The following is a 27285-nucleotide window of genomic DNA, read 5'->3' as shown; positions in this document are numbered from 1 at the left end:
TTTCACAAATAGCATTAAGTGAAACTAAACCCAACACTGTTTGACTTAGGTTTGCAAACAGTTCAGATTGAATACCTTCGATTTTCATTGTACAATTTCCATCTAGATCGTCAAATAAGTTTGAAAACTTCAAATGGAAATTATTTAGGTGGAATTACGCTAACCTATGTTTGTTTGCTGGTCCTTTACAATGTTACCACCATTAACGGATGACATGTATTGGTCATATCGTGTAGGGTATTACCGTATTTACTTAGAAATGATTTAGTATTGAAGAACGTAGTCAATTCTTGTAACTCAGAAAAAAAAGTTCATTAAATAACAAAGCATTCGAGCATAAACCTTATAAGCTTACTATTAAAATCAATTTAATGGTAACGTGGGATGCTCAGTATACTTTGAAGTTGAGAGAGATTTCTTGTTTTAGCATTTTCCAGCTTATTCTGTTTTATTAATAAGTCAACAGTTAAGTGTATATTCTTCTTTATTACTGTTGAATTATAACAGTTATTTTCATAAATTTACAAAAAAGGAAACATTTTTTTTTAAGGAAATAAATAACGGATGGTAAGTTATCAAGTAGGCTATGTAGCGAGTGTATTCGGGTTAAATGGCGGACGGTGAAGTTAGGGTTTGTCGGTTTATGTATGTGTAAATATCATTCGTTTTCTGATATGGCTTACCTTTCTATAATTCAGTGTATACAAAATAATGCGTTTTATTTCTTATCTGAGACTATTTATTTACCGATCGTTGTGTACGTGTAATTTGTAATTAGTTAATTGTTTATCTAGGCGAATAGTTGGCTACTTCCAGTATCGGTTGTTTGGATTGGGCTCTGCCTTCGCAATCGGCTGGATGCAATCAGGTATATTATGTTCTTATAACGTTTGGTAAAGTATTTATTGTTGATGCTATTATATTTTATTAGTAAAGTTTATATTGATGGATGTTTTGTATCACGTGTAATGTATTTGCTGAACACGTTCCACATTTCTTGTCGATTCTAATGCATTAATGCAACGGTTATGAACATTTTTATTTATTAGAATGTTTTAATTAATATATGAAAAACAGTTGTGATACTTCGTATTATTTGCCACACAGAATCAATTTTTCATAATTTAAGTGTATTTAAAATTTGATAAATGTGTACGAAATTCTCTGGAGAAGTTTATAGATTTTAATGTAATGTTTTCTGTTTGGGATTTACATAATGTAAATAGTTTTATTAATCAAATTGAAATTAACATTTCTATGGTCAACTAAAGAGGTATTTATTTTTCATTATTTTTTTTTTTTTGTTTGGCTGGGTCATGATATATCTAACAATCGTGAATTTGTACAAAGTATGCTTTTATCTAGTCAACATCACTTAACCAATAAGTAAAGTTGACAAATTTTTTTTTGTTTGTGGTGTTCTCTGGATACAGTTAGTTTTACTCTTACTCTTCTCCAGCCTCCATCCTTTACCTTGTTTACAAGCATGTTACATTTATTAAATCTTTTCTGGCAGATTTTTTTTCTGGTGGGTGTTAAATATTTATGGCTTAAATAAAGCCATGGTGTAAATATGGAGCTTGTGAGTATTTAATAAAAATCATTTGAGTGATTTTACAAAAACAGCATTAATTTTAGTTAGGGTAGAGCTGAAACATGCTCGAGCTGTGGATGCCTGAAGTACTTTATCTGTACATCAGTTTGTTAGTGATTTGGTCATTATTTATGGTTGTAAACTTTGCAGAACCTGTCATCATGTGATAAAATACTTAAGCAGATATTGATATACTTTTTATGCCTTCATTAGTTAGCAGTTTCTTGTTAAATGTTACTATAATTTTAACAACTTTATTTTACCCTTTCTGCTGCTGCTGTTACAGATAGTTGACCACACACTAAAACAGTTAAGTGTTACAACGATAATATTAATGTATTTAATAATGAAAAATGCTAGTTACCGTAATACCATTAAAGCTGATAATACTACAGTTAGTTGTACCTTATCAACCATAAAAGATGATTAAAATATCGCTTTTTGATTTGATAATGTGTATGAAATTTATGTTTACTTGATACAGGATGTGAATTGCAGCTTGTGTAGGATCCCTTCACATTCATGGATGATGAGGAAGATTCATGATCTTCCTCATTAGTAATAAAATATTATGAAGAAAAATTTAAAGCATTCGTTATCCCTTATACGGTTGTTCTGTAACTATGTGTGAATGTACCTACTTAACTACAAAATTAGAAAATTCTACCTTAGTAATTTAAAAAATTCATTCTTTGGGTGGATTTTAACTATCTAATCCTAACTTTAAATATGATTAAACCATTCTGTTATGTTTTTCAGGTAGTTGTAACATTGCTAACTGTGCAGTTAGCATTCCAATTAATGATATACTCGTTTTAGGAATAATCAAATCTTGCAACTGCTACATCTTTTGATCTATTGTATGAAAATCAATGAAATTTGGTACACATATGTAAATTCGATGACAATACAGCACTACGGTGTCAGGATTTGATATGACCCACCCCCATGCGCTACCCCTACGCCAAATTCATGCATTTAGTTGAACATTTTCATTTCTCATGAACCATCGTATGAAAATTCTTGAAATTTGGTACACGTATGTAACTTCGATGTGTAAAAATAAATATTTTTATTTTTTTTTTAGTCTTAAAAAATTACAAAATTATATTTGATTACATATAAAAAATGATTTTTTAAAAAGCTTTTATTTAAATAATATTAATATTAACATTAATAAAAAAAGAAAACAAATTAGAAAAACTCTCTAAAAAGTAAAAAAATAAGAATTAAATTAAGTTGATAATTGTAAACAAAAAATATAATATATAACAAATATAAAAATGCACTGAAAAGTAAAAAATAAATTATATAAATATCTAATAAATAAATAAATGTTAATAATTATTAAATTTTAAAATTAAAAGTAATGAAAATATTTAGTTAAATAAAAGCGTGGTGCAGTTTTTATAACAATGTTTTCGAATAAGTATTTATAGACATTTGCTGTATTTTAAAATATATTTTTTGTTTTATGAGGTTGTTTAGTATATATATATATATATACTTTATTTATCTGTAATAAAATAACTCAAGTTTTAATTCTTTGATGGTTCAAATTTGCACCGAGATGACCTTTAAGGTTAATAAGATTAAAAATAAAAATTAAATTTAGAAATCTTACACAAAGTTATTACATTTTGATGGTAATCTGAAAAATTATTATTTATTATCATTATTATAATTGTAATCATAATTATGAATTCATTAAATAAAAATTCATAATTAATTAAAATGAAACTTTTAGCGGAAAGAGTGCGTTCAACTTTGCTTAGATTACAAGCAGAATTCGAAGATGAACTTTAGATATGTGAGAACACGTACAAAGAAAGCGAGTGGGTGCGTTTTCCCAGATTGTTACTTGTAGCTAGTCAGTCTCAACTGGAGAGGTTCCAGCAGACCTTTCCGCCTCCTCGCGTCGTTATTGAAAATGAAGATTAATTGTAAAAATAAATATTGTGTTGTTTTAAATAAATTATAAAAAATGCGCCACGCTTTTATTTAACTAAACATTTTTATTACTTTTAATTTTAAAATTTAATAATTATTACATTTATTTATTGGTTATTTATTAGATATTTATATAATTTATTTTTTTACTTTTCAGTGCATTTTTATATTTGTTAATATATTATCTTTTTTTGTTTAAAATTTTCAATTTGATTTAATTCTTAATTTTTTTACTTTTTAGAGGGTTTTCTAATTTGTTTCCTTTTTTATTTGTTAATATTAATATTAGTTGAATAAAAGCTTTTTTAAAAAATCATTTTTTATATGTAATCAAATATATTTTTGTAATTTTTTTTTGTTCATAATGTTACAGTTTTGGGTGCATTTGATGATCAAAATGATTTCCTCTGCAGAAGAATTATTTAAAGCATTTTGTTTCATCCCAGCATTTGATAAAATTTAAAATTTGTCAACAATATTAACCTTGCAATATGGCATGACCAACTGTTAGTTGCCACCACTTTTTATTTGTTGCATATGACAGATTTTGCTCATATCATATGGCTTTGTTTGATTTGTGCTTTAATCTCTCTGGTGGCCTTTTTTTTTTTTTAAATAAATTGTTAATATGATATTCTTTTGTGAAAGTAGAAGGAATGGTGAATCTGATATTTTAAAGCTGTTTTGATTAAAATTTCTGTCACTGTTTTATCAGATATCTATATACAAATGTATGTTTTATATAAATGTGATGAAGTAGATAGGTCATTTTATTAACATCAGTTTGACATAAAAACTTGTTGAAGTTTTGCTTCCTTTGTTAATTCATTGAAGTTGAAACAAAATTAATTGTATTAATGTATTATTATTTTTCTAAAGTCGATCTTTTCAAGACCCACATCACCTCTGTACTAATAATTATTGTATATATAAAATTGATTCAACTTGATCCACCCAAGTACAGAATTGAATAAAATAAAACGACACACCTTATTTTTTCATACAATCTACAAAAGCACTTTTGCAGGAACCTACATCATCAGTTGTAGACTTTTTCTTTTTTCTAAAATATTTAGTGTTAAATTACACATATTAGACTCAATTAAAAATTAAAATATAATAAATTAAAACATGTAAAAAATATAAAATTAAATTTTTTTAAAGGAATTATAAAACTATTAAAATTAAAAATTACATATAAAAATATGACCATCAAATATTATAAAATTAAATAAAATATAATCATGTGTTTGGCCAGCCAATACTATAGTAATGAACAATTAATTAAATCTTTATAATATATTATATATATATATATATATATATATATATATATATATATATATATTGTATTATTATATGTAATATATATGTATAATCATAATATAATTATATTAATTTTAATATAATGATTAATGTGAGTTAAAAAACAATTATAAATGTTTTATATTTAATTAATTTATATCTCTATTTAAAACAATCTTATATTAATTTCTTCATTCATTATTCAGTAAATAGCCATACAGTATCATTTAGTGTCGCTTAATAACTACTGTTGTTAATATAAAAAATTCACTGCTCTTTTATCTGTAGTTCGTGATATTACCTAGCATATTATTACTATTGATGAAATTCCTTAATTTGTATCTATATATTGTTTATGTCAAAGAAAGTGTTGAATGAAATGTTAAGTAATTGTTTCTCTTAAAACATTGTTCCAAATGATAGCTGATGATTTCTAAGGGATGTAGACATGTTCAAAGAATTAGGATGGGCAGTTGCTGGATGTATTTTAATTGCACCTTCATTTATCACTTGCCTGAGTTAGTTAACATTTTAAAAATATATTCAATCTTTTTAAGTATAAGTTTTATAGAGAATTACATTTTTGAGTTTCTGTTATAAACCTGTTGAATAATGTACAAAATTATTTGTTACAATTTCTTAGGATAGGATAACATTTTTTTTTATAGAATGACCGGTGTAAATAATTATTACAATGATTTGAAATGTAATGAGGTTAATGATAAAGCTGTATATTTAGTTTATATGAAATGTGTTTAGTTTATATGTGATGTGTTTATATCAGATGTGTTCGAACTTTATATTTTTAATCTTTATTATTAATTTTACGTATTATTGATCCTTGTCCCCTTCAAAGTACTCCCCTTCCCTATTTACACACTTTTCCCAGTGGTATTTCCACTTCGTGAAACAGTCCTGGATAGCTTCATTTGAAATGGCCTTTAAGGCCGTGACAGATTTGCTTTAATGTCAATAGTCTAGCCTTTCATCACTGATTTTAATTTTGGAAATAAGAAAAATCACAAGGAGCCAGGTCTGGTGAGTAATGAGGCTGAGGAGGACAGTTATCTGATGTTTGGCCCAAAACTGATAAATTGCCTGCCTGCACACTCAGCTTTGTCAGCTTTGCTAGCTTTGCTTTGTGAGGGAACCATGAGTTGTCTCACCACAACTCTGGTCTCTTTTTGTGAATTTTTTCATGTAATCTTTGTAAAGCACCTTGATAGTGCACTCAGTTTACATTGTAGTAATTAGTACACCGTTTCACATTGAGACAAGATTTCAAAACTCATAATTCCATTAAAATTAAAATAATCTGCTCTCATCTCCAGTTATGATAATTTGCACGAATGTTTCATCATCATTGGGTTGTTAAAGAAGTTGCTAACAAAAACATCCACTCGATGTTCTTTCTGCTGTTCGGTCATCAAACAAGTAACAAACTTTGCTGCAACACGATGCATGTTCAATTTTTTAGTCAAAATATCATAGTATGGTCTAATCGAGATGCTAACCTCTTCTGCAAGTTCTCTGAAATTGGCGATTTGCATGCACCAAATTGATTTTGTGAATGCGGGTGTTATCAGTTGGAAGTCAAAGGCCTTCCTGGCCGAGGGTCATTTTCAATTGAACACTTTCAAATCTTGAAAACCATTTGCAGCATTGCATACCACCCAGAGCTTCATCTATGTAAGCTTGTTTCAAAAATTGATATGTTTCTGTGAAAGTTTTCCCCAGTTTCATGCAAAATTTTATGTTGTATTGTTGCTTCTGAAAATTGCAAATTACAAAAATTGCTGTTAACTCTTAAACACATTGCACTTAAATAATAATTACATGAAAACTAAACAAGATATCAACAATCCAATAATATGTCATTACAGAGGAGGTTATGTGAAATACAAAGCTGCCAGTCGCATGTCGCAAAATATCTCCGTTGGCGCTTAATTAAAAGTATTTGGTTATTTTCTGAACAGAACTTGTACTTTAATTAAATACTTTGTAGCATGTTTTTTAAAAGTTATAGAAATTATAAATTGTGTTTACCATTAAAAGAGGAAAAAATGTATTTACAATGATTTTTCAAAGTTTGTTTTTTTTAAGAAATTATAACCCAAATTGTGATTTCTGCTTTCATTAGCCAGATTATAATAGCAAATATATTGTGTAATTTATTTGTTAATATTTTTGTGTTTTTGATTGCACTGTAAATTTTTGAAGTTGTTTTTATTGTTAGTCATTAAAATTTTTTTATTAATTCTATTAAAAATATTTGTTGAATAAGAAGACGTACTTTCTCTTGCTGTATATTACTAATTTTGATTTTGTTATTCAAGATAGTTATACTTCATTACAGAATAGTATAATTATTTGTGTAACTTAAATTATGCTCATGATTTTAAAAATTACCATATACTGCTATTACAGTGATGTTTGTGTTCCATTAGGAAAGTCAATAGTATGATGAAGTAAATTAAAAAAAAAACTAGTTATTGTGTATTTGTGAAAACATTAACTCGCTGAAATAAGTGGTTATAACAACTGTGTGACGGTTGCATACAATTTGCATTTTTAATTCTGCATACTGCAGATTTCAAGACTTGTGGTTATGAGTGAGGTTTGTTCTGTAACATTTAAGTACTTGTTTTACCAGCAAAGTGTATTATTTGAATATAAATGAGATAAAAAAACCTGTAAACAGAAACTTAAAATCCTGTAAACAGTAAACCTTGTCAAATTTTATAAGCCTGCTAAGGAATGTTGGCTAGATCTACTAGACACATTGTGCATTAGAATATCACATTATAATTAAAACTAATGCTTTAATAGTCTAATGCTACTAATGCATTAAAATATACTAATGCTTTATTGATCTTAGAGTCAGTTAATTTTATTTAACATGACATGAAAGTTGCCTAAGTTATGCTGATACAATAAAAATCACATGGGAACAATAAATATTTTTTAGTGTCAGTTTCAAACAATTTTTTAGGTTATTGTTGTTTATAATGCTGTTCCTAGAAATTTGTTTGCATTAAACACTGAAATATATTGCCCCTTACTGAAAAGAAGTCCATGTAATAATGTTTTTTTGTTAGCATGTCACCTAAGTGCTGTTAAGATTTTTCACTATTGTTAATGTCTGCTTAAAGGGTATTGTTAGATGATAAGCATTGTTTCTCATTTTTTTATATTCAGTAATTTTTATTTATTTATTTTTGTTCCTAGCTGCTGGAATGGATGCATGGGGACAATGGGGTACCCAGAGAGGTACTTCAGCATCAACAGCAACTCCAGCATTTCAACCTCCAGGTGCTTATCCTGGAGCAGCAGCTGCAGCTGGAGGAATTGCTGCTGCTCCAGTTCCTCCAGCAGGAGCTGTACCACCAGCACCAGGTGCTCCTGTAGGTGGATACCCTATGGGTTATCCTTATTATGGATCTCCAGGAATGCCAACTGTAAGTTAAAATTATGGTTTATGTATGATATTATTTATATATAAAAGTTTAATTATATAAGTTTTTTCTTTGATGAGTTTTTGCTGGATTCAGAGAAAACAATCAGGATTTTTATCGTGTTTCTAACTGGGTGCAAAGATGCTGGTATAACTTTTTCATGGTGAAGTAGTGTATAAGTCTAGTAAAATTAGTAATTAGTCTAATAACCAAAGAGTTAAGTTCTATGTATAAGTAGATTAAAATGGTGAAAGAACATTTTTTTTAAAATATACTAAAAATTGTGCTTATTATAAATATGTGAGCTGTATATGAAAGGATATGAAAAGATTCTTCTTAAAATATTAAAAGCCTTTTTTTTTCTAAAATTGGCTGAGACAAATTTTGGATCTTTCCTGTTAATTCATTGCCACTTCATCTGTGATCCCTTTGTCGTATATTGCTCTTGTCTTAAACCTTTCCCTCCCCTTTGTTATCATATGGTTACCACCCTGAATAGTTATCTATGCAATAACTGTATTTGCTGAATAGTAGCCCTCTGATCAGTTGCAGTTGTCCTTCAGGACTGCATATTGTTCAGTATGAATTTCTTGCAGTTACACTCTCTTGTTGCAGATAAAGAGTGATATGCATTTAAAAAAAAAAAAAAAAATTCCTTCCATTTATGTAAATGCTGTTAGGGTAATGAAATGACTCTGGAACTTGTCTTGATAGGTTTAGGTATAATATCATTGTGCATACCATAGGGCAAAATCATTACCAACGGACATGTATTTAACTGTCTGTAGATTGTTGTACTCAACTGTAACGCTTATTTATGTTTGGGTGCATGAGTATACAAGCAAGTAAAAATTAATAAAAATAGAATTTTTGATTAGAATAATTACATGCGCTAGAAATTCACAAATCCAATCCTCCATAATCGGACAGTAATTGGCAGAATTTACATGAATCTTTATTCAGCAACCAATAATATAACTACGGACATGTTCTGCCACAACATTTGGTTTTTGGTGGAATGTGTGTCAAATCAAAAGATTGTTTGCTAGTTAGTTTTCCCAATTGCAGTGTCACAACATTGATTAACAGCATGATTCGCGAATGAATAGATCTGCATGCTACCACTATAAGTGACAAATGGAAGTTGTATGAACTGAAGTGAGATTCCAGTTACACTCGCTTAACAGTTAACAATTTGATCAAACAACCAGACAATAGAGAGTTTATTGGCTAAGGGCAAATCTAAAAATAAGTAGAACTTGAGGCACTCATTGGAGAATGTGGGACAGTTATTTATGTGAATTTCTGTGGAGGAAGCGAGTGAAGAACAAGAATGCTGATCCCTTTGATGAAATACATTGTAAAATAAGCAAACTACTGGCCCCCAACTAATCAGCCATCCGCAGGAGACACATGAAGTAACATGAGACACATGTTATGCTAACATGTGTGGTGGTGAATTAACAGGAAAGATTCAACAAATTTCTATGATTGTTTATTTTGGTATTTTCAGACTCCATGCATTTCCATACAAATTTTCTTGTGCCCTGTAAGATTTTTATCATTCAATAAATCAGTAGTTTTAGGTGAAGTGGTTTTTGTAGGTTCAGTTACCTGCAAACACAAATGTAAAAGTTTTCAGTTTTTGACAAATTCCAAAAAAAACTTTTGGCATTGTCTCTTTATCCCTTAGAGTTAGAATATGTCTTTAAAAAAAAAAACAAATTGATTGATTATTAGAGGATTTAAATTTTTGTTAATGAAGGGAGATTATGGTGGCAGAAAAGTATAGGTTAGTAAAATTTTATAATTTTGACATTCTCTTGAATTATTATTATTTAATAAAAGCTAAAAAACTTATTTATTATTACTTAAATCCTTTAATACTTTTCCCTTTTGTAGAGATCTCTCATCAGATCATTAAAGTATAAAGTATATCAAATCATGGTTTAAAAAATTAATACTGTCTCTTATGTAAAGTAAACCATTCTATTGCATTCTTACTGTGATAATACTCTATAATTTTTATAAATAGCTTCATTTTGCTGCTAGGTGCAGTTTGTTTCAGTGTTAGTAACATTAATAATAATTAGGTAAATCTCTTATTGTCACAGAACATTTCAGAATACCACATTCTAATAACCTTTTAAGAATTGGTGAAAGGTTAAAATATATAAAAAGTAAAAATATACAGATATGTAAAAATAAATTGTAATATAATTTGGAAATTTGGAAGAGAGTTTTGTAGTAATATGTTAGTAGGACCAACAAAAGTGTAAAAAATCCATGCTTAGTTTATTTTCCAGTTTTTTTTTTAACATTTGCTACTATTGACAGTATATAAATGTGCACTGTTATCTAGTAAATAATTTGAAGTATATTCAGAAGTTCAACTTAAAAGACCCCTCATCACTCAGTAGTTTATACCAAATGCATGTTTTAGTTAAAATGCATGTATTGGTGTGTGATGGGTAAAATAATGTGGAAGATTTTGGTATGACTGGAGCTGGAATGGGGAGGACTGTTTATTGCTTCCACATTTGAGTATTGCCAGTCTGTGTAGAACATCGGCTTTTGAACAAGGTTGCGTAATCGTGTGCTATTGTTTGTTAAAATATGTTTAACTGTTGAAGAGTGTATTTACTATGGAAACTTGTTTGGAGATGTTATTTCATGTTATGTCTTGGCAAACGTTCAGGATGAAATTTGAAAATGAAGCAGTGAAAAGTGTTATTCAGAAGTTAGTTAAAAAATTTTGTGAAACGGGTACAGTGTTTTACATCTTTTCAAATCTTTTGTTGTTAATATTTTTAAGGTAGGAACTTCATCTACCAGACAAATCATCACTTTGTTATTCGCAAGATTTTCTAAATCTTATACATTAATAGTTAATTTGTCTTTCTAAATACATATAAAATTGTAATATATTTAATTATGTCAGAAACATGCCTGAAAGAAATCATTTTTTTCTGAAGGATTTGTGAGCATCAAGGTTCCCTGATTTGACTAGTCCAGAATTAGAATTCTTTCTGTTGGCTTACTTAAAAAAAAAAAATTGTTTATAGGAACAATTCGCACACCCAACAGGAATTGAAAATCCCAATGCCATCCAGGAAATAGACATGGTACTGCTAATAAGATTAGCTAGGAACATGGTCAAACATGTTGACAAGTGTATAGAAGTGGATGGACATCATTTTTAACACCTGTAAATTATTATATATGTGTTTGCAGAAAAAAACAAAAACGTATTTGTAGACTAAGTGATGGGGCCTCTTGTAAGTTGACTAACTTGTATGACAAATTCATAACTGTCACTTCGGTATGGAAAATTTGAATTGTTATTTTCATTATTATTATTATTATTATTAAATTCATGTAACATAATTATATTGATAAATTCTTTTAAAGTCATATATTTTTATGGAAAATAAGGATAGTATGTACCAAACACACAGATAAATCATTACTTATAAAAAGGTTTGTATCTGTTACAGTGACGTTAATATGTAAGCAATACGCATATGTTGATAATTTTGTGTTGAGAGTAAAAATATTGAAGAATATGGTACATCTGCCAGTATTATTCAGAATTATAGTAATAAAAATATTTTAAACATTTGTCTATACTAATGTATTTTAAAATTACATCATATATTTGTTGAAAAATTTATTGTTGCTAATTCAGGGTTAAGCCCTTTACTAGTCTAGTGTTTACTGAAAATAGAACGTGTTTTAAAAGAAAATGTGAATATTTCAGTTTTGGAATTTAAATGCACCAACTTCCAAATTTCAAAACTTAAAGTAGAAAGGAAAATAAAAAAAATAAAACTGAAATTAAATTTTGTAATTTTTAGTGTACAGTCATACCTCATTTAATGTTACCCTTAATAATAAAGCCTTGATGTAACAAAGTCCATAATTTATTATCCATTTTTGGTTATTCTTTAAAATCATATTTTATAAAATGTTTCTAAAGTATAAATGAAGATAAAACATTGTAGACCAGTAAACAGATACAAATACATGATTTATCACTTGAAACATATCACTTATGAACATACATATTAAAACTTTCTATGTATTTATAAACACAAATTAACTATTAGTGTCACTCAAGTATTGAGTTAGAAAATTTTGCAAATAACGTTTATCAAAAAAAGTGACAAAATTTGTCCACTAGACAGAAGTTTCCACAGAAAAAATAACAACAAAAGATTTTGAATGATATAGATAATATTAAAATTTTTTGGTACTTTCTTATTAACGCCACTGCAGCTACAGGTTTATTTAAAAACAAAGCAGTCAATCGGATTTCGCTGGAAAATGGGCCAATATAGAGTTTAACATAGATTCAAAACAGTCTCTTTATTAATTTTAATAAATGGTTATTTATATTTATTTATTTATTTTATAAATATAATTTAACCAAACTTAACCTACGCTCGCTTCGCTTGCTAACCTTGACTAATTTACAGGAGTGTTTTGATTATTTAAATAATAAATAATTGCAATAATTACTGAATTTATTAAATAAATACCCAAATATTTACAGTGTTAATTAGTCAAGGTTAGCGAGCGAAACTAGCGTAGGTTAAGTTTGGTTAAATTATATTTATAAGACAAATAAATATAAATAATCATTTATTATAATAAATAAAGAGATTGTTCATTTTACACCGAAATCCGATTGACTACTTTGTTTTTAAATAAAGCTGTAGCTGCGGTGGCGTTAATACGTAAGTACCATTTTTTTTTGTTGTGAAAATTGCTTAAATTTAGGAAGAAGTGTAATTGTAAAAAGATCTATTAAACACAGTAAGTCCAGATAAGCGATTATTAAATGAAATAGAAAAGGAGCATAACAATCAACTTTAGATTAATATTTTCAAAAGTTATCACTGTACAATTGTAATAGCTGATTGTTTTACTACAAATAACAATTCTTCCAAAACATGTTTGTGATAATTATAAAATTTGTGTTACAAACCTTTTTTATACATACTAAAAAAAATTTAATTTTGTTATCAATTAAAATTAAAATACTTTTAATGTTGTTATTAACTTATTAAAAATCTAAATAAAGATTACATACATTAAAAATTACATAGATATAAATATGTACGTATGTATATATTTTATTTATTAAGGAATTTGTCCCTATCCCTACCATAATATTTTTACCTGTGATAACAAAGTTTTATTCAGTGATGTAATTTCGTTGAAAATATTCTCTTCATTAAATGAGGTTTGACTATATGAGTAGGATAGAAATGGTGGTTCTGGCGCACTTGGCGCCAGGCAGTCTGCTGGCGCGCACGCTAGCGTGTAGGCTTTTCAGGCTTTTTTCAGAAGCGTGCACGCTAGCGTGTAGGCTTTTCAGGCTTTTTTCAGAAGCGCGCACGTTAGCGTGTAGGCTTTTCAGGCTTTTTTCAGAAGCACGCACGCTAGCGTGCGCGCCAGAAGACTGCCTGGCGCCAAGTGCGCCAGAATCGCCATTTCTATCCTACTTATATATTTTATTATTCTTTACTGATTTAGTTATATTCTGAATAATAATTTTTACTTTTATAATTTATTTCATTCAGTTGCTTGCATAAGTAAGGAATTTAATATGGTTGTAGTACTGGTTTTATTTTATTATTATATCAAAATTCTTTACTGTTTTTATTTTATATTAGTTATGCTTTGTTGATTAAAAATAAGAGAGAAAGAAACTTTTATAATAAAGAAAGTAGGAAAGAAAGTAGTTTGTCATGTGTAAATAAGGTTAAAAAAAAATTTTATAAAATTAGAAATCTGGTTAAAAAATATTTTGTGACATATCTGAATAATTGATATGGTGTAGTGTTTTTACTAAGACCACGGATGTCACAATTTCTTTTATGACCAACATTGGCTTGTATAAATGTTTATTTCCATTTTAGATTAATTATATTCTTAATAATGAAGTTGAAAAAAAATTTGTTGTCTTGATTTTAATGTTTAAATTCTATTTGTTAGACTGGAGTTCCGGGTTATAATGCACAGTGGGCAGCAATGAGTGCTCAACAGCAAAATTGGCAACAGTGGGAACAGTGGCAACAACAATATGCTCAATGGCATCAACAGTATGGCAGCAAGGTAATTATTTAATTTGTTAAAATTTTGACAATTGACATTTTAAATATATATTCAAGGCAATCTTTCTACTCAAAGATCAAAGCGAGTATCTCCACTTTCCACTGGGTATATGACTGGGTAGTTACTCCATTTGTCATGTAGTTCTGGTAATGGGCAACATTGATCCTCAAGGAAACTTGAGGCTAACTTCTGATCTGTTTGGTACAGCATTTTTCAACCTTTCAGTATTAGCGACGCGATTTTCAATCATAATTTTGATTGTATCTCCTCCTTTCATGTAATAACAATGTTACAATAATGTATTTTGACGGTAAAACTACATTATGACCTTAATTACAAACCTTACAAATTACCAAGAATAAGTAAATTTATTGATATCTGGTAGCACCAATCCACTGCATTCACAAAATTAGAATCGATGCCTCTCTATTGGTCTCTGTCTTACGTCTACCATGTGAGACATTCTTGCAGCTTCACAGAAAGTTCCGGCTTGTTTTGAACATTCTGGAATGTCTGCACAAATGTGTGTAAATGCTGCACCTCATTCAATTCCAGCCAGCTCAATTGAGTCGATTCTTCTATTGCTATTGAATACATCATGAATGTGTATGTTGTAATTTGGGCATTATTGCAATACCCAGCAGCAGTAGATTTTTACAGAATCGTGGATAAATTTTTTAAGTGGACATAAGCGAGCAATAGACAATAGTGAAGCATCAAGTGCACAAATGAGTGTGGTTCAGAAAATAAAATTAAGAAAATATTCTCTAGAATATTTAAATTTTGGGTTTACCAGTACTGAAGTAGATGAAGAAGGGAAGGCCCCTGTGTGTCATTTACTCAAAAGTTTGACAGCAGATAGCATGAAACTGAATAAACTTTAAACAACATTTGGAAATGCTTTATACTGAGTTCATTAACAAACCCTGAGATTTTCTGCGGTGGCTGCTTTGAAGACAAAATATAGATCTCGGCTAAGAAAAAGAACTCAAAGTTTTTATTTCTAATATTAAAACTTTCTTTGAAAACTTTGCTCTGCAAGACAGGCCCAAGGGCGTTACTAATAATTATTAAACTTGTTTTTAATTTAGTGTTAAGTTATTACATTGTGCAGTACTGATACATCCTATTTGTAAGTGTATTATATCAGTGTAAATGTGTATTTTATTATTTATTATGTCAGATTGTATTTTTTTTTGGCTTTCCTTTCAGTAAATAATAAATTTTTTAAATAATATTTTCTTTTCGTATGCTCATGCCGCCCATTTAGTATTCCCATCAGGGGGCGCACCCCACAGGTTGAAAAACATTGGTTTAGTATGAAGAGGGAAGTAGTTGAATAAATACAACAGATTTTTACCCTGGGCTGCACAAACCATTGATCATTTATGTGATGCCTCTATTCTGAGGGATTGTGGCTCTGATAAATGTTCAGTGACTGTAAGGGGCTTATGTATTCCTTTGGAGTTGTTTGTTCTGTAGTCCCTCTATACATAGGTTGTCTCTTTATTGCCAACTACCCTTTTCTTTATCCGTGATACCTTGTAATTTTCTGTGCATCTTTCTGCTTGACTTATTAGATTCATGTTAAGGTTTTGCATGTACTTAGTATTTATAAAGTTTAGTAGGGGTAGCTCTTTCTGGGGTTTTATCTCTTATCTGATGGTTGTTCAGAAGCTCAGCCTGGGGCTGAAGGGCTTTTTAGTTGTGGTTGATAAATCTTAGTCATCTAATAATTATAATCCAATATAATATTATACAAAAGCCATTTTTGATTGTCTGTATCTTTCCTGTATGGTTGGTGAGTGGTTTTAATTGCATCTCAAATTTTAAATCTCTTGCTCGGAGTCGAGTTTTATTATCAGGTGGATATGGAGTTTTATTATCAGGTAGGTATTGTTACATGGGTTTTCATAAATATTATTCTTGTGAACAACTTAAATTTAAATGCTAATATTATATTGCTGAAATGTTTTAAAGAGAGAGTCTTGGAAAAATCACAGCCAAATAAGTAGTGTGAGTTGTGATTCATTCCATATTTGTATTTAAATGTACATTGTACTTATGATAATAATAGTTGTAGAATATTTTTGTTGTATTTATTCTAAACTATGATTGGGAGTAATGAGTGCTTTTTGTAACAGTATCAAGCTCAGATGTCAGTGCAAGGCTTACCTAGTGTTACTGGAGTTGGTGCCACACCAGTAGTTCCTTCATCTGTTCCTCCTGTAGTTTCTCAAGTCAGCAGTGGAGATCACCTTAAAGCGACTTCTTCGTACGTTTATATTTAAATTACCTTATGTTATTGTGTTATAAATTTTGATCGGCGATCATTATCATTTATATTAACCCATGTCAATATTAGTAAATGTTAACCATTTTAATAATTATCTAGAGTATACTTGTGCATTCTTATTAGGAAGTAATTTGTTGGTTGCATGATGAAGTGTGATAATGTTTAAAATTATCTACTCATTGTCAAGTTAAATGGAAATTCTTCTTTCAGAGACTTGAGTTGAGCTTATTACTGGCAGTACTTTTTTTTATAATAGCGCCTGTCTTAAAAAGTTATTAAAAATAACATTTTAACGTTTGGAATCATTAACAATAATGCATCTGGTAACAAAACTTGTGGAGCCATATAATTAGCTCCATAAAGATCCGAAACCTATAATTTGCCTAAGTAATTTTTGATGAGAGTCTCTCTCTCTCTATATATATATATTTTTTTTTTGTTACTGAAAATTTTTTGTGTTAATAATATAATTGTTATTAAATTTCATGTACCGTTACGTCAATAAATACGACAGAATTCAAGGTAAAATTTTAATTAAAAAAAAAATTTGTCATGCTATGACAAATTATTAAATATTACAAGAGTAGTTGTCCTGATGGCTGTCAGGATTGATGATGGTGTTTTGGAGGTGGATGATCCGTGGATATTCTTGCTCCTTCTTTTCCCTGACGATCACAGCTGTCTGTCTGACTGGCTAAAGACAGTCAAAGAGAGTGTTTTGTGAGAGTGAGTGGGTTTAAATACTCACAGGGTTTTTAAATACTGCATGTTCTGATGTCATGTACAGTGTTATGAAAACAAATAATCTAATTATACATTTAAAACATTGAACCTTCCTGAACAAATTTAAACTTGAATCTTTCCTATTAACTGTATTCCACCATATTTTTACATTAAATATCTTAATTATTATTAATCTTGTCATGATTAATATTAACTTTATTAAAAAGTAAAATAGTGATAGCTTTGATTTTATTTAATTTAAGACTAGTTAATGCAATATACTACTTAATGTATTCAGCAATTTATTTTTAATTGTAAATGAGTTTTATAATGTGTTATGTACTTGACGTATGTTTGTAGAATATTAAGTGGTGAAGGATGATTAAAATATAATTCAATAAACAACGTTAAAAAATTAAGTTACAAAATTAAAAAGAAAAGAAAATTCCTATTGTTAAGTATAAATAAAATTTATTGGGGTGTCGTATGAAGAAATATTTAAGGAGTTATCTGCTGGGCTTAAAAATGAAGTACCATGATGACTTAATAGAATAAATGATAATAAAATAAACTAACAATTAAACATGAGACTTAATGGTTAGCAAGCATAAATTATGAATAATTAACTTTTTATACAGGTGGAGCAGAAAGAGGCTATTTAAAATATAAAAATTAATACTTTAATTGCAAACAAAATATTAACTTTGTACACCATTGTAAAGAACAAGGAAAAGCATCATTTAGTGTTTCATTTCACATTTTGAAGATAACAATACACAAGTGACCACCATTAGTATAAAAATTTTTTTAAATACAAGCAGGAATAAAACCCAGATTGATTTTTTTATTTGCAGAGTTGTGCGTTATTACTGTAAGGTACATTTCTGCACATCATCCATAACTTTCCTCAGTAGATCCACTAGAATTGCATGAATTTCTGCTCATATGAAATCTTTCAGTTCCTGTATAGTGTGAGGTTGGTTGGTGTAAACCTTCCTTTCAAGTAACCCCACAGAAAAAAAAAATCACATGCTAATAAATCAGGCTGGAGAGGAGGCCGTGAAACATTTCCGAAACAAGATGACTTGTTTCTGATGACTGCCATAGAATTTCATGTCATGTGGGTAGTAGTGTCATCCTTTGGAACCACATCTGGCATGTGTTGACATGACACAAATGAAGTTCATTATGGAGAAACGTTCGCAACAGCACATATTGATCTGATGTGATCATAACAGACTGACAATTGGTATTCTCAAAAAGGTTTACAGCCCTAACACTCCAATGTACTAACACCACACTGTAACTTTTCCATTGTGCAGTGGCTTCTCATACAGCATGCATGGGTTCTCTGTGGCCCAGTATCTGAATTTCGGCTTGTTAACATATCTGTTCAAATGAAAATGTGTTTTTAAAATGATAATTCTCAACCATGAAGGGTGACCTTTTCATGAATCGTCCTGCTTTTTTTTAAATTAAGTATCCCCATCATTATGTCGGATAATTCTCTTTTTCTTAAAAAAAAAAATATATATTAAAACTGTTATTTCAAAATATTTAATGTAAAGTTGTATAGCCATTATATCATGATGGACAAGAATATTATGCATTTCAGTTATCTAATTTAATTGTAGAGAAATAACTAGATAAGATATCTATTCATTTATCTATTGAATTAAATATTAACATATCACAAACATAAATAAACATAACCTTATCATATAATAAATAATAACATTATCAAATCAAGTTTCATTAGTGCCAGTAATAGTAAATAGAAAAATAAGATTAGTTAATCTGTAACAGACATAATAATATTACATTTAAAGTAAGAGGAGAAATTGAAAAAATAATCAAAAAAAATAAAATGAAAATTCTTTAGGGTTCTGAACGAGTCAAAATCCTGTTACAATATATATATATATATTTTCAAGACCCATATCCCTCTTTACTATTATTTATTTTATATATAATCCAACTTGATCCACTAATTACAGAAATTATAAATTAAGTAAAATGACACTTACCTCATTTTTTCCTATCTTACAATAAAGCTTTCGTGGCAACCCACATCTTCAGTTGTAATTTATGTTTTAAGTGTTTATATCAAACAACTAGGGTAAATCAAATAATGGGAATTTTTTTCCTAAGCACCTGCATTTGGTAGGACTGGGCCTGCGCTTCTAGTATGCTTGGGTGGGGAGAGGCCAGCCATTCCCCACTCCCAACCAATTCATCAGTAACATTCACAATGTCGGAGCAACAGGTGCACCCTCCACTGCACAATGCATAATTATAAAATTTCTTGCTTGTGATGGGAGTTCAAGCGACAGAAATTTTTTTGAGATTTACTGCACACTTTAGGGACCAAACATTGTCAAGGACTCGTTTGTTTGCCTGGCATAAAGAGTTCAAGGAAGGATGAGAGCGAGTGGAAAATCAGGAACATGATCGCCGTTCTTGGACCAGCATTACAGATTAAAACATTCATGTGGTTCGAGAAATTCTTGAAGGTGATCGACGGGTGAGAGTATTCGAAATTGTGGAACAGGTTGGAATAAGTTATGCAAGCTGTCCAAGTGATCATCACAAATGACTTGCAGAGGCTTACAGCCTCTGACAGACCTACCGCAAGGTTTGCAAAAGAAGGTGATGCATTTTTGGAAACGTGGATCCACCACTACATTCCTCAGTCGAAACAAGCCAGTATGGAGTGACGGAGGAAAGGGGAGGCAGCCCTAGTGAAAGCCAAGACTCAACTGTCAGCTGGCAAGGTTCTTTCAACAGTTTTTTTCAACTGGCGAGGCATTGATTTTTTGCATTTTAATGATTTTGATTTTTGATGCACAATCAGTGCTGCTTACTACTACAACGAGGTGAGGGCTACATATCGCTGCAAAAGATGAGATCAACTGATTCAAGAGGTCATCTTCCTCCACAGCGCCAGGCTCCATACTGCAGCTCTAACGGTCTCAAAACTAGAAGAAATGCACTGGACTCAACTTGATCATCCTCCCCACAGCCTGGATCTATGCCCTGCGGTTTTCATTTGTTTGGGCCGCTTAAAGAAGTTCTAGGAGAGCAACGATTTATAGGTAACAAGGACGTGGAGGGATTTGTGTGCAATTGGTTCCTGACTCAACCAGCTTCATTCCATAATGCTGCGATAAAAAACCTTCCTTCTTGCTGGGAAAAATGTATTTTTAAAGCAGGAAAGTATGTAGAAAAATAAATTACATTTGCCTTTTATTTTTCAATAAATAAATTTAAAAAATAAATAAAATCCTGTTTTTATTTGATTTACCCCTTGTTTACATTATACTCAAATACAATTAAGAATATATAAAAAAATTTTTAATATTATGTAAAAAACTTTTTTTTTTTTATAAATGAAATTAAAATTCAAGAATTAAAATATAACTAAAAAAAAAATCACAAATTAAAAGCTTTTTTTTTATTTAAAAATATATAAATAAATGAAATTTATATACACATAAAAATGTTTTTAAATGAAATTTTGGTTTATTAATTAGGCAAGCGGTTATCTTAAAATAATACTGATAAAAATTACAGATATCTGCGAGTAATAATGTGAGTAGTACATGAAAATTTTATAAAGTGAAACATGCCATTCAATGAAATTAATTAGTTATTAGCTAAGTAATTAAAAGTGAAGCAGTAGTTTCTTTAGGTTTGGAGAGAGCAGTGTTTTGTTTTTGAAGTAACAAATTCTGGGAATGAGCTTAATGGAATTCTTGTGTGTTGGATGGTAGAGATTCTTCTAGTAAGCATAATAATTTTTTTAACTTTGGTCTCTTTTGCTGTAGATGAAGTTTATACACATTAATAGAAAAGATATTACTGAATAACGATATTCAACAGTGATTTTGTTACATGGTTAGTTAGTATTTTAGTATTTTTGGATGCTGACTACGAATGTGATGTCAGAATTTCCCTATTGGCCTCAGATTTTTTACAATTCTCCTTACTTTCCAGCTAGTTCATGAACTTGAACAGTGTAAGTACAATACAATATTTATTTATTGCAGCACTTAAAGTTGGTACATAAACTATAATTTATTTGAGTTATAAACAGCCATGAAAAATGAGTAATATTATTTATATACACAGTAATTAAAGTGATTAAAAATGATACACTATGATTCATGTTATATTTTTTGTAAATGTAATTATGTTGCTTGTTAGTCATACATTGCACAGTGTATATGAATTTTGTTTTGTTGACTCAGGGCTGGATGTAATACTATAAACAATAAAGAATGTATTGTGCTAGCTAAGAAAAATCGTAACGTATCAGTCAAGTATGAGCTTTCATGTGTAACAATTAGTGGTACGGTTACTTTTCCTATCGATTTGTGAAATTATTTTTCCCTCTAAGTTAGTATTTATACTGTGTATAAAGTGTTTAAAGTTTTGTAAAATTTATTTATGTGAATGCATTCCAGTGATGTTTTTAATAAAAATGCCACACTGCATTTGTGATGAGGTAACTAAGTCTCGGAGGAGAAATATAACTCCTCTGACAAAAAAAAAATCATATCAACTATATTTTGGGTGTAAAGTAGGTAGGTGATCAGGACAGGTCCTGGGTTCATCGTATTTGTAGCAATTCACGTTTAACACTGTTGACTGATTTTTTATGAATCTCATCATATGACATGTACAATTCCAATGTTGGAGAGAAGGACACTTCATGGTTACTTTTGTGTAAAAAAAAATAATGAAATACTGTTAAATATCCTGATATTCTCTTTGCTAAAAGACCAGTGTCTCAAGAGTTCACAGTTTCCAATAACATGGGAATTAGAGAAAGATGCAGCTGTGGATTTATCAGGTAATGAACAAAGGAGAGACCCAGATTATTTTAGAAAATACAAATGCTGAACCGCACAGAATTAAATGATCTCATTTGTGATGTAAATTTATCCGAGAATCAAGCAGAGATTCTCACATTACGACTGAAAGGATGAATTCTGATGCAGCATAGTTTTAAAATAAGTACTTTCTATGATGGGGTGTGAATTTCAATATTTTTTCTTTCAGTACAAGGACATAGTTTAGTATAATTATGTGGAATGTTTATTAGAAGCTTTAGGATATATGTACCATCGTGATGAACGGCATCTTTTTACAGACTTATCAAAATGTAGTTTGAAAGCAGTCCTTCATGATGGAAATAATATCTTGTCAATCCTTTTAATTCATGCGACTCACATGAAGTAGTCATATAAGAAAATATGAAACTTGTGTTGGATATAATTCAATATGAGAAATATTTGTGACTTATTTGTGGAGCTGAAAGTGATAGGATTGTTATGTGGTTTACAATGGTGTACTAAATTTTGTTGGTTCTTGTGTAAGTGGGACAACAGAAGTAGGAAGAATCCTAATGTTAAAAAGAGTGGCCAAAAAGATAAATTTTGTAGGATAACTTATAACTGAGGTTCTTAAAAACTATGAAGTATTTGGTTGTTATATGTCACTAAAAATTCATTTCTTGGATTCTCATCTGGATTTTTTCTCTACAATCTGGGAGCTGTGAGTGACAAATATAGAGGATACTTTCACCAGGAAATATTCTCCATGGAAACGCACTATCAGGGAAAGTTGAACCCAAGAATGGTAGTTGACTACTGCTAGAATATTAAAACTGATGTATCTACAGCACACTACACCAGAAAATCAAAAGAAGCAGATTTTGGGCATGTAGAAATTGCATGTATAATATTGTTACACTATCGCAATGTTTTTTCTTACACTAGAAAATTGTAATAATAAAAAACTACGCTTGTAGAAAGAAACCGCTTGATATTTGAAATCAGCATCAAAAATACAATAAGATTCAGCTATTAATACAAATAAAAAGTGAATTTTTGTTGTCCAGTTTGTTGAACAAATTTCAAAAGATTTATTAACTCATACATGCGTGTGTATATATCCAGTTAACTGTCCTAGACTAGACTTTTTTCTGTCTTAAGAAGACTTGTAGGAAATTATTAAATGGATGTAGGGGACTTATGGGGGCTTCTGACATGTGGTTCACTCTCAGTAACAGCTACTGATTGGTTTTTTTTTGTTCTAGAAACCAGTTGTATTCTACTTTACTAATTAATTGAATGATGATCTCATAGAATCTCCCAAACAGGATATTCTTCTTCAAATTATGTAAAAAAACTTTTAAGATAATGTGCATACATGTTGCTCTATGTAAATAATTTCACTATTCCCTTATAAATGTTTATTGGCATGGAGTGCAAAGGTTTAATCATGTATAATGGTCATAAATACTTTTGTTGTTGTGTTTGTTTTTATGTGCAGCATCATAAAACCATAAAAGCATCATTTTGACGAACTATGATTTCATTCATGATGCTAAACATTTTCTAAATTATTACAGATGGGTTGGTTATCTTGCTTCGTGAAGTAATTATGTAAATACAGTAATTACATCAAAGTATGAAATAGATATTTGATGTAAATATCTGAAATTTGTAGTAGAGTGTAAATTTTCAGACCATGAAGTTGATTGAAATAATTCCTTTATGGTGGAAATCATTATTCTTTTAGTGTAGAAATTATTAACAATTTATTATTATTCAATAATAAACTCTGATTCTACTAAGATTCATGGTCATATTCATTTTTAAAAATAACTAGATAAAAAGTTAGGTTTGACAAGGAAAACTTGTAGCAAGAGGTTTGTTTTTGTTATTTATAGTTTATTTAGTTTTATTACAGAAATTTACTAATGTTCTCTAATATATTGTTTTACTTTCATTTTTTATTTACAGGGCTAATTATAATTCCGATACGTTTGGTCAACAGAAAAGTTTAAATGATGCAAAGGTAAGTGTGATAAAATTTACATTAAATGTGTTAAAAAAACTTTCACTGAAATATAAATGAAACAAAAATTACCAAATTATAGTGTACTTACTTTTGAATATTAGAAGGTCTAAGAAATTGGTTTTTCATTTAAAGTGAAAACAGTTTTGATTTTAAGTGTATTTATTTACATCAGATGTCATTAATTTGAATTCAAAATACCAAATGGACTGTTTGGTCAATTTCTATATTTTTACAGGCATACATCGTCTGTTGCACAATAAACTGTCAGATTTCTCACCAATGAAGGTGTCAAATCTTAAATTTTTGCTCGACTCTGGGTCAAAAAGTGAAGTGTTTGATTAGCCATTATGCAGTGAAGAATGTAAGTCATGAACATCATTCGCAGACCAGTGTCAATGATAAAAACATTCATGCCATTTGTGCGTGACGTTGTGGAAGATGACTCGTTGAAATTGTATCAGAAGTGGGTGTAAGTGTTGGGAAAGTGCATGCAATATTGTCAGACACTCTTGGATACAGCAGTGTCATTGAAGTGGGTTCCACATTTCACTGAGGCACAAAGTAATGTCTGGTAAGACACCAGTCAGCAACTTCTGAATCTCTTGAAGGAAGAAGGAAAGGCATTTTGGACCTTATTGTGTTAAACATGGGTCCATGCTACACCTCTGAAAGCAAGAGAACAAGTATGGAGTGGTGGAAACATGAGGAGGAACATTAATCAAGGCCAAGAAACACTTGTCAACTAGAAAAATTATTATAGCAACTGTGTTTTAGGACTCAAATGGTATGCTGCTGATTGATTTTCTGCACGAAGGATGATAAATGCAGCATATTACTGCCAGTTGTTGGAGACATTAGGACTGCTTATTACAACAAAGAACACCAGCAACCAATTTGCAATGACCTTCCCTGTGACGAATGTACCGCCACGTACAGCAGTTCAGGCTTATGATATACTCCCTTAAATTCGTTGGACATCTCTCGAATACCCACAATACAGTACAGTGTGATTTCCACTTATGTGCATAATTGGTTGTTTGGCAGCCATCTTGTTTTTTTGATGAGGAGTTCAGGAAGCTGTTTATCCAGTGTAGAAAATGTATTTCTGTTCAAGGAAATTATGTATAAAAGTAAGGTAATTTATTTGTAATTTTATTTTTTATCAGTAAAGCTAAGCTATGTAAACAAATTCCGGTTTATATTTGAATGATCCTTGTAATTTTGAGAACTTTAGCAGGGAATTGAAATATGTACATAGGAATGAATTCTGTTATACAGGAGTTCACTGTATACAATTAGTTGTCTGTAATTATTTTTCACATTAATGTTAGTGTAAAATAATCTACCAAATCTAGTTTTGTGTTACTGAGAAAAAATTTTCTAAAACTTGGAAATTTGATTTAGTGCTATTTTAGGGAGAATTTGTTTATTTCTAAGGGCTGGCATGAAGAGTTTTTGTTTAATTTAATTAGTTTTCGTTTAATGGACAGTTATGTTGAAAATCTGAGATTATAGTTAAAAAATGGGTTCACACTGAACAGTGCACTATTTATGAAGAGATTTTTCTGAATTATATTTATTATACTTTTATTTTTATGTTTTTAGGGTCTTCCTTCATTAGGGGATAAGAGAACACTTGATGAGATAAGTGGAAGTAAAAGTGATTTTGCTGCAAGCGATAGTAAGAAATCTAAGACATCAGATGGTAATAAAAAGGTATATAAATTGTTTTCGTTGAAAATTTTAATTTGCTTGTTTAATTATCTTCTGTTATTAATTTTATTTTTACAGTTGCTTTTTTTATAAATTTGTGAAACCTTCATACTGGCTGTTTTTTGCCTCTATGCCTATAACTGTAATTTTTTTTTATTATATATTTTCCATATTAAAATTCAACTTAGTGTCCGAATTCTCCTTTGGAAACAGGTAATCCTTGCCTAGTAATTTAATTTTATTTGTATCAGTAGAAATCTGTTGGTCCATTCTATAATATTCATGTTAATTACTATATGTAACGTGATTGAAATAAATGCTAAAATAATTTTGTAAAGTGTGAGGTTTGCCAATAATTGGTTTCTTAATGACAAAAACGAATCTACTGTGCTGAAACATGCAAAGAAATTTGTGTTGTTTTTTGAGCAGGTAAGTATCTGTGAAAGTAAGCATTGAAAATTTGTTGTTCGTTTTGAGAAGGCAGGATAGTTCATAGATAATAATGTTTGCAGTTGCTTGTCTGTTTACGAGGTGCTACCCAAAAGTTCGGGGAATTTGAATTTTGCGTGCGAACCATTGCTGGTACGACCTGCTGCTGCTAGATGTAGGCAACAGTACTCTTTGTGAATCAGTGTTCCTTTGACTTTCGTGCGGTTGTGCAACGTTGTGTTTTATTGCTTCGGCAAAGTTCTAAATGGCAGATTTTAAAGAGCAAAGAAACTGCATCAAATTTTGCTACATGCTTAAAAAAACTGGTGCAGAAACCCATCGCATGCTTGTGGAACCATTTGGGGACAATGATATGAGTAAAAGTAAAACATTTTTATGGTACAAACGATTCAAAGATGGACGAACGACAGTTGATGATGATGAGTGTTCAGGAATACCATCAACAAGTGCAACACTGGAAAACATCGCGAAAGTGCGAGAGGCTATTGTTGCAGATCGTAGACAAATAATCCATGATGTTTTTGTGCAATCGTACAAATGTCATATGGGTCCATGCAACGCATCTTGTCGAACAATTTGAACATGAGATGCATTGCTGCAAAATTCATACTGAGACTGTTGAACAGCAACCAGAAACAAAAAAAAACATGCCAAGTTTGCAGCAACGTGAAGTCCATTATCCACACAGAATTTGTTCCTCTTGGTCAAACTGTCAATGGGATGTTCTATTGTGAAGTTTTGAAGCGGTTACATGAAAGCATTAGGCGCAAACGTTCAGATATGTGGGGTAACAACAGCTGGGTTCT

The 27285-nt window shown here is 30.0% G+C and overlaps 1 protein-coding gene across 6 annotated transcripts in view; it reads left to right on the top strand.

Moving 5' to 3' along the window:
* The first annotated feature begins 596 nt into the window (after positions 1 to 596).
* LOC142331504 (uncharacterized) overlaps positions 597 to 27285 on the top strand; it is a 517182-nt gene continuing 490493 nt past the window's right edge. For all 6 annotated transcript variants that reach the window (XR_012758012.1, XM_075377455.1, XM_075377451.1 and 3 more), the window contains exons 1-6: positions 597 to 868; positions 8078 to 8307; positions 14308 to 14427; positions 16572 to 16702; positions 24259 to 24313; positions 25922 to 26032. Coding sequence is in view for 5 of the 6 variants with exons in the window: in XM_075377455.1 (XP_075233570.1) it covers positions 859 to 868; positions 8078 to 8307; positions 14308 to 14427; positions 16572 to 16702; positions 24259 to 24313; positions 25922 to 26032 (657 nt within the window). In the remaining variant the exon portion in view is untranslated. The remainder of the gene's footprint in view (positions 869 to 8077; positions 8308 to 14307; positions 14428 to 16571; positions 16703 to 24258; positions 24314 to 25921; positions 26033 to 27285) is intronic.

Source organism: Lycorma delicatula, chromosome 10, assembly GCF_047948215.1.
Source record: "Lycorma delicatula isolate Av1 chromosome 10, ASM4794821v1, whole genome shotgun sequence".
Lineage (NCBI taxonomy): Eukaryota > Metazoa > Arthropoda > Insecta > Hemiptera > Fulgoridae > Lycorma > Lycorma delicatula.
This window is presented reverse-complemented; position numbering and strand designations above follow the sequence as displayed.